General features: G+C 40.1%; 1 protein-coding gene across 1 annotated transcript; it reads right to left on the reverse strand.

Moving 5' to 3' along the window:
• Positions 1 to 357: 357 nt before the first annotated feature.
• SPCS3 (signal peptidase complex subunit 3) lies at positions 358 to 8428 on the reverse strand. Its single transcript, XM_082760219.1, has 5 exons — positions 7921 to 8428; positions 5542 to 5617; positions 2771 to 2845; positions 1255 to 1370; positions 358 to 802 (listed from the first exon to the last, which is right to left on the reverse strand). Exons 1-5 carry the CDS (start codon positions 8061 to 8063, stop codon positions 670 to 672), a joined length of 543 nt encoding a protein of 180 aa, XP_082616345.1. The 5' UTR covers positions 8064 to 8428; the 3' UTR covers positions 358 to 669.
• Between the last annotated feature and the right edge of the window lie 583 nt (positions 8429 to 9011).

Consider the following 9011-nt stretch of genomic DNA (forward strand, 5'->3'; position numbering starts at 1 on the left):
TGACTTAAGCTTAACACACTGAGATTTCTTTTAGTTCTTCCAATAAGAATAGCTGTATTATCTGTATTATAAAGTTATTAAAATGCTTTATAGTATGGTATTGCAAATGTGCTGCATCAATGACACTCAAAACAAGACCTATAGTCTGACTACAATGATGTATCATTTTTCAAAGTAGCTCTTGGCAGTCCTAGAAAGGGCCAAGGTTACCTCACAGCAACACGCCAAGCATGCATTTAGCAAAAATGTTCTAAAACCGAACTTCCAGGCACTCACAGAAATTTCATTCCTGTCAATGTTTTTGAGTTCTGCACAAACAAAATAACTATCAGTACCTCAAAAAAACAGTAAGACTAGTTTCTGGCATAAAAATGTTTATTTAAAAGAAAGGTAGATTTGTACCCAGATGGCCAAGAAAAAAAATTCCTCAGTTTTCCCCCCAAAACCATTACTTCATGATTTACCTTTCCTTTAAGTTTCAGCTTCAATATTTTATTAAAAAAAACAAAACAAAACAAAAAAAAAACCTTTCATTTTCTTTCCTATGCTGTTAGACCTGAGGAAATTAAGTACCTTTCACTGGAGGGTGGCATGGGATGTGAGAAGAAATTGCAATAAAATTTATTCACAATATACAAGTATAAAAATATGTTGCTTCGGTATTATAATTTAATAACTTTTTGTTGTTTCATAGGTATCTGGGAAAGGTACAGACACATGTCCTGACCCTGTCACAAGAGGTAGAATGCCAGCATTTGGTACAACATTCCAGGAGAGAGTCAAAGTGACGTTCCTGTTTCCCCTGCAAAAGCAACAAAAGAACATCAGCATAAGTACTGAAGTTAACTAATTAACAAATACAAACATTAGTTTATTTGGGATACAAATAGTCTTCCTGGTCCAGAAACAACTTTTTGATTTTATGTAGTTACTTCATGAAATATTATCTATTTTCTGGATAAGACTCTTTTTGGTTTTATTTTTATTTTTTACTATTATTCAACTCCTTTAGAATTTAGGGCAGCACGGAACCAATTCTAGAGACCAACAAGAATATTGGAAGTACTTTGTTTTCTAGTCTACAGAAGCAGATGACAATCTTGGGATACACGGTATCCCAACACTATGAAGACACAATAGACTGATAGAATATAGTTACCTTACCACAGCAATATAAATACATTAAAATGCAAATAAATCAAGATGTCAGGATTAAAAAAACAAACAAACAAACAATAAATATGATTTACTTACTTAAGACCATTTCCATCATCAAAGAAAAAGTATTTTGACTTCATGTCTTTTAAGAACAGTCTTGGATTATCTCCTCTCAACATTATTTTGTCCCAAAGGACCACTTGGTTCAGAGCCTAAAAATGCAGTTATAGTTAAATCAGCAAGGTAACTTATCAGAGAATTTCCAGTCACTGAATTTTCAAGGCATTATCCACCTAAAAACCTTGAAGTATATTTCCAATTCATACAACTAACTTAATAAAAATAATGATTGACCAATGGGAAAACTACTACTACTGAACACTGAAGTGCAGCACAATAAATGGAACAACAAAGAATAGCTTGATACAACATGACAATGCTATTTTAAAAAGTCTCGCAAAGTATGATGGGTGTTCCTTTTGAATTGCAAAACTTGTTTCTAATCTAAGGTGGCATTTAGACTTTGTCTCAAACAAAAGACAAATAGAGCTACACTGTCCAGGTATTTAACATTCTTGCTGACTTTAATGGAAAAAACCTCTGCATGAATTGCAAGCATAATTCAAAGAGTTGTATCAACACATTAAAAGATGGATCCAAACATTCTTAAGTATTTGAAATACTGCTCTTCTAAGTAGTTGCACAGTAAGAAGGGTACGTGGGTATCCTTATAGTCTTGTTTAGTACCATACAGCCCAAATGAGACAAGGTATTTCTCAATGTTTATGAGAACTGGTGAATTAAGTTAAAAAAAAAAAAAAAAAAAACAAGAACAAAACACTAAAAGATGAAGCAAAACAATGAAGTTCCAGTCTCTAATAAAAATACCTAAAAACTATTTTAGCACAATGCAATACCCACCAGCATTTATAAAACACCTAGCATATTTAAAAAAAAAAATACAGTGTAAAAATAGTTTTATGTAGCCAGATAAAAAAGCCTTCACTATATCCTTGCAATATAAGTATACTAGATTAAAACAGCGTTCAGTGTTACCACAGCAGTACAGTAGTTGATTAAAGTTAACTTCCATAGGCTGTTCCACACAGATCCTTTCAGACCAGTGGAAAAAAACTATCCAAAGTGAAGTACCAGTAACAACCAATTACTTTGAGAAATCGGATGAGATAACAAATGAGGCTACAGTAGCTGATCTGGGCAAACATTTATGTAACCAAAGAAAAAAAAGACTCACTAAATCTGGCCAAACCAAAGGCCACTGTATCTCTAACAACAGTCAACTGCAAAATTAGGGAAAAGTTAAACAGACAGCACAAACAGGTGAATATGCCACAGTCCACCATTCTAAGTGAAAAGCAAGGCATGCGTTACATTTTTTCCTGTTTGCTAGATACATAGCAAGTTTCATCAGCTTTTGAACTTCCAACCCTGCAGTTAAACTGTCAAGAAAATAATAACCATAAAGGCTAGTGAAAACAGTCCAAGCCAGTAGGAAACACTGGTGCCTTAACTCTTTCCAGCAGAACTTCAGAATGTTAAAAATAGTTGCAGTACAAAATGGGTAATAGCTTCAACATTTTTTCATACTTACATTGTTTTTTGTTGAATATTCTGCAGACAAATATAGAAACAATTGTTTAACATTCCAGTCAAATATACTCTGCAGATGTATGTGCGTTAAGGAAAACACCATATTGTACTTTCATAATCTTATTTTATTTTTACTAGATCTAACTAGACTATGATAATTACAGTGAGTTCTTACATTTCAACATACTTCATCTTATTTGTAAATCGGAACATTTCCAGGAGTTCTAACATATACTTCCATCACTTTAAAGTAACAGGGTTCATTAATCAGACAAAAAATAACAACACAACTAACAGCTATTTCCTCTAATGATTTAAGAGTTCCATATTTAACATTACAAATCAGTAACTATAATCTATTGCTAGTTGGTCTACTACAAAATCTTAAATATAATATGCAAGATAGAATTCTTCAGAAAATACCTTCAAAACTGTTATTTATCAAAGAACACTGAACACAAAAAACAAAAAACTATCAAATAACACTGGTATCCAACTGTGGATCAAGATATAATAGCATTAACCAAACAAAATTTTGAGTGTAGAGAGCTCAAAGAGCCGATAACATTAGAGAAATCAGTAGATTGGAATCTATCACATTGGAAGGGACATCGGGAATTATCAAATTACCTACCTACTACAAAACCAGTGTATTAGACTGTAACAAAACTCTACCCAGATTTTGACTGATGGTAAAGAACTGACAACTGCCATTTGAGACCATCAGTATAACAAAGCTGATATTCTGAATACTTGCCTATTGTTTATTTAGCAATAAAACACACCATGTGTGATTGCTGATACCTCTTAATTGACAATAAAGATTAACTGTAACCTTCTATTCCTCCAACCTACAAAAATGCCGTCTTTTTTATTCTGTTCTCCAGTATCCAGAACAGATCTCCAGTATTCTCCAGTTATCCAGAACTTTTTTTTCTTTTTCTTTCCCACTTACCCGAGTCTGAATCATGTTTTTAAGCCTCTAATTCAACAAAAGGCAAGAAATTAAAGAATTACATAATTAAATGCTGTTTCCACAAGAATAGCTGGAGCTATTTCACTTGAATATTTTAGTCATCTACTCAAAACAACAAACAAGAAATCCCATACGAGAGATCTCCAGAATAACTGCTAAAGTGAGCTATGTATTAAGCACACTCATAACAGCTTTTGAGAATTGCCTCCTCCCCTTTTCTTTCCCTAGGTTTTTCTTTTAACAGTTATTTCATTTAATTCTCACTAGGACTAACAACTTGTGTCCATTAGTTAAGGCAGCCAATGCACCAATATCTTTTTACAGATTTCATCCAATGAAAACTATCAGAAAGTTGTATTTTACAACTCTACACACCGGAAGATTTATTTATGCCAAGGATGAAAGATTAATTCAGGATTTTTATAATTAAATTTAAAACTACTGCTACCATTAAACAAAATTAATAAAAGATGAAATCTTTAACATCCACACGCTGCAGACTAACCCTTGAATAAGAACGTGTCTTCCAGAGGTCCTGTTCTGACTCGCCCTGTTCTGTTCCCAAGTACACTGTATACAATTTATTTCATCAACTTTGGAATAATTTCAGTCTCTGGTTTTAATACCTTTAAGAATTTCAGAGGAAAAAAACTCAGCATAAGGAGTTCTCCTCTCCTGCTTCCAGCTGATAAAACTAATCCCTCTCATTCCTGCGCAACAAACACCTGCAACAATCTGGCTAACCTGTTTATCCAGCTTTCTCGTTCATTCAGGAATTGTTATTTGTTTCAGTTGCTTACACAGTGTATCATTCTCCAAAACAGGGAAGCTGAAGCACAGAGGAAACCAACCTCTTTTCTAACACAGTGACAAAAAACAGTAGACAGGGAAAAATCCCAGGAATCTCTTGAAACCCTGATTCAAAGCAAGGCTTAGTGTAATCACCTAAGGTAAAGCACGATGCCTTATATTCAGTACCGATTTCTGCAGAAAAATACTATTTTAATACCAAGATCCTGAATCCTAAGAATGATTCCCCTCTACCTTCAAAAAAGCTACCCCAAACAAAAACAAAGAACATCCATAAACCACTCTCTCTTCCCAATAAAAGCAGACTAACAGGGAAGTCAAGAAGAAAAATACAAAAAGAAAAGCTGCCCAAAGGCATCAGTAATGCGAAAGAGGTCAAAAATTAATGTGATTAGGTTTGTAGTACCTCATACGCTTCCCGGTGAATTTCACATTACTATACAATAAAAATTTGACAGTTTAACTTCTAAGAAAGTAAAAGGATGCAGTATCTTTTAAAGGAAGACAGGTGCTTGTATACAGCTACTACGTGGCCAGAATTTTAAAAGCCTCACAGCAAGTTTGAAAGTTGCATCAGAGTTCCTAGACTCTGTACGACAGTCCAAATTGTGTGTTATGTAAACCCTACAATTAATTCACACCTCAAACCACCAATACAACCGTCACTTAATGCTAATGATGTCCTGGCGTTAAAATGCAATTCCCATTATTAGATGCACTGCACTTCCCTACAGAACCTTATTTTAAAAGTAGGTATCAAAAAGGAGAGGAAGCACCTCACCCAGTGTCATTTACGTAACAACTATTCCAGGTTCTATTTTTATGCCCCATAAAAATACTATTTTTCACTGCTTTAAATTTAGATTTTAAGACAAATTGCTGGTTTTCCTCAAGTCCTGAATATCTGAAGATTATAAGGTAACAAAAATAAATATCAAGATGTTCTCATTTCAGAATGTTCTCAAACCATTTTTTCCATTAAGGATATCTGCAGTAATGTCAAACGTGACAAATCCCAGATCACTTCTTTCTCTAGGTCCAGTGAAATCTTCCACATTTTTTCTAAGATAAAACAAAACACAAGATTATCTTTTCTCATTATTTCTCTCTCACACTTTACATAAATTATTATTCTTATTGCATACTTCCCCCATGCATTTCCTGTACTTTCTTTTAAACACATTTGTTTAAAATATAACCACATTATAAAATAAAGCCTGCCTTCCAGAAGGTTTGGAGACCCAGTCTCAAATGACAAGCCTTGCCCCCAGAGAATTCAATGTAATTTATACAAACGGCCTATAGGTGTTTTTTTTTTTTTTCTGCCTGTTAATAAAAACCTGCGTTTGTCTGTACCTCAACTACACTACATTTTGTTTTTAGCAAAAGGTGCATTACCCATCCCAAGCTATATAAATCTGATTCGAAAACCAGCAGCATAGCTGTCTGCTGGCAACCATTTTCAATAACATTTCTTGACTTTACATAAAAAGCCTCTATTGCTCAGTCTCATACAAGACACTCCAAAGGTGCTGATAAACTCTCGTTTATGTTTGCAGTTCTCCCAACTTACAGAAATTCTCCTTGGCATTTATAATCATTAAGTAGCAGTAGAAAGAAAATGCTTACTTTTTTCTACCGTACGGTTTTGGAACCTTATTACAAATCTGCTGTTTGAGAAATATCTGACATTGCCACAGTAAACCGCATTAAAAAAGAAACTGGAAAATAACACTGAGGCACAGCAGATATTTTCATATTATCGAAGTTTATCAGTTTACCAAACTCACTGTCTACAAGAATACCATATGCAGGCTGGCAATGAACTATGAACCCTAATTTCTCACATAACAAAAGTATCAGTAATTATGAATTTATCAATTGCATTTATTTCACTGTGAAAATTAGTAAAATATAATTTCAGGAAAATTACATTTAATAATCTCAGAGGGAAAAAAAAAGGTTACCAGTGAAAAAACACTTTTGGAGACAGCAGTCAAGAAAAATACCACCAAAACTGACCAGTTTAAGACTTGGTAGGCATTTCCAACCCTTTGCAAAAATCAACACCTTTGTAAGTATTAAGCCTTAAACTGTGAGCCTGCAGAACTTTTTATTAGTTTAAGAAAAAACAGCTAAGGTGTAATGCCTCTTCTTCTCATTAATATCAGATCTGCGCATCACTGAAAGGACTGGCAGTATAAATTTCATCCAGATTAGGCATTAGTATGCTACCTCACATCTGTCAAGCTCACCAGAACACTCTAAGTCTCTCTTTATGCCAGTTTTATGCTGTTTGCAACCCTCAACCCACTAGAAGTATGGGTTTGCTTCCTTGAGGTATTAAGCCAATCCAAAAGGTGACTGCAGTTCCCACTCTTTAATTGGGTTCATCTTGCCTTTCAAAGGCTGCTGCCAGCCATTCACTCCTGCCACTTCCCTTGGGGTGGCTCTAAACCTCCATCAGCTGCTTTAACTCACTAACCAAAACCGGTAAGAAAACAAACCTACATTTTGACTCAACAGGGAGTTAGAGCAGCTCAGAAAGGTGTCCAGTGTGCCCTATTCTCGTGTTCCATCTGGTAAAGGACCACGCCACCAGAAGCCCGAGTTGAGGCCTTCAGGTTTTGATGGCGGGAGCTCAACCACTTGTGAAACTACAGCCCCACGCTTAACTTGATGCAAGCTTCCTGTGACAAAGTTTCCTTTGAAAAAAAAAAATATGAAAAAGACAGTTCCGCTGGCACAAGTTCGCCTTGTGTCATGTGGGCAAGGCGCTTTCGGTGCGGTGTTACATATTCCACACCTGGTCGGTTTCACAGGAAGACAAGCCACCCGGGTCGGCCTACTGCTCCACAACTCGCCCACACCCCATAAAAAAGGGGAAAATACGTTACTAGAAGGAGCATCTGCGGGAACTAGCAATTTAAACTGTATACATATGTATGTTAATTCCGGTGCAGTCAAGTCCCCGCAGCCCACACAGCCTTCCTGCCATGCACCCTGCCCCCTGTGTAAGCCACGGCCCCGCCTCAGGGCACCCGCGGGCTGCCGGTGGCCCCTCGGCGCAGCGCGCCCCAGGCCGCCCGCCCCGGGCCCCGCCCGCCACTTGGGGCCCCGGCCCGCCGCGAGCTCCGCCCGGGACGGGAGGCGGCGGACGCCGTCGTGGGGCTCCCTCATTGGCCGCGGCAGGGGGCAGCGGGCAGGAAGCGGGGCTGCTCCGGCAGCCGGGCGTTAACGGCGAGGGGGAGAGAGGGGCGCGAGCAGGCCCCGCAGCCAGCCGTTACCACCCCCCGGCCGCTACCGTGCCCCGGCCTTTAACCCCCTCCCCCCACCGTTAGCGGCCCCTCGCCCCCCGCACTCACAGCGTGACCCGGGAGATGGCGATGCTGACGGGCACGCTGCGCTCCTTGAAGGCGGTGGTGATGAAGCAGCCGAAGGTGAGCGCCGCCATCACGCTCAGCGAGAAGGCGAAGAGCGAGTTGGCCCGGGACAGCACCGTGTTCATCTCCCCGCTCGGCTCGGCTCGGCTCGGCCCGCCGGGCTCCAGCCGCTGCTCGGGCGCGGGGTGTGAGCGGGGCGGGGGGGTGGGGTGGGGTGAGGGGTTGCTCCGCCGGCCTGGGACGAGGCGGGCGGCGGCGGCGACGCCTTGCCTTGGGCCGCGGAGGAAGGGGCGCGCGGCCGGCACGGAGAGGCGCGGCGCCGCCGAGAGCACGCCCCCCCCCGCCGGCCGGCCCCGCCACGCCCCACGCCTCGCCCCGCCCCGCACCGCGCGCGCGCCTGCGCGCCCGCCCGCGGCGGGAATGACGCCGCGCGCAGCCGCCGGGCTCTGTGGCAGCCGGGTCCCCACAGGGCTCTGGCGTTTTATTTTAAGGCAATTTTATTTTAATAAAATGGAAATAACACGAAGTGAAGCTCGATTTTTTTTTTACTTGTTTTCTATCTTACTAAATTTAGCACTTCACCTTGCCATTCGTTACACTGTTTCCTACAGTATTCCTATTGCTTTCTACCTGATCGCACATGCATTAGTATATAAACCCTCTTACCATTAGAATTTTTTCTCTTCACCAAAGGGCTCAGTGGTCCCACACATTAGCCTTCCACCCTGCTCTCGTGAGTGGGTTGACATTTCGCTTTGAAATGTTTAGCATTTGTGCTAGCAACGCTGCACTTAATTAGTGGGGTGGCTTCTGGCTCATCGTCCCAGGCCCCTCCTGGGTTCCCAGTCCTGTGCTATGGACCTGCGAGGTTATGAGTCTGAGAACCGGGAAGACGGAGGGTGTCGTCCAGGCGACATCATTTTCTCTCCCTTTCCTTCTAGTTTTGTACTGTAAGCCTAGGTGAGAAATGCTTTTGTCTTTTGGGGAGCCTGTACAACAGCATCTGTGTATTTAACTGTATGAAGTAGACCAGGCTTGATTCACACACATTCCCCAGGGTGGACAACAGGTGT

The sequence above is a fragment of the Aythya marila genome, assembly GCF_965140915.1.
Source record: "Aythya marila genome assembly, chromosome: 4".
NCBI lineage: Eukaryota > Metazoa > Chordata > Aves > Anseriformes > Anatidae > Aythya > Aythya marila.

Coding starts and splice junctions, on each gene's coding strand:
- SPCS3 (XM_082760219.1), bottom strand. CDS start 8,063: ATGAACACGGTGCTGTCCCGGGCCAACTCGCTCTTCGCCTTCTCGCTG. Junction 5,618..7,920: donor GCCATCTCCCGGGTCACGCT/GTGAGTGCGGGG, acceptor GTTTTATCTTAG/AAAAAATGTGGAAGATTTCA. Junction 2,846..5,541: donor CGTTTGACATTACTGCAGAT/ATCCTTAATGGA, acceptor ACGCACATACAT/CTGCAGAGTATATTTGACTG.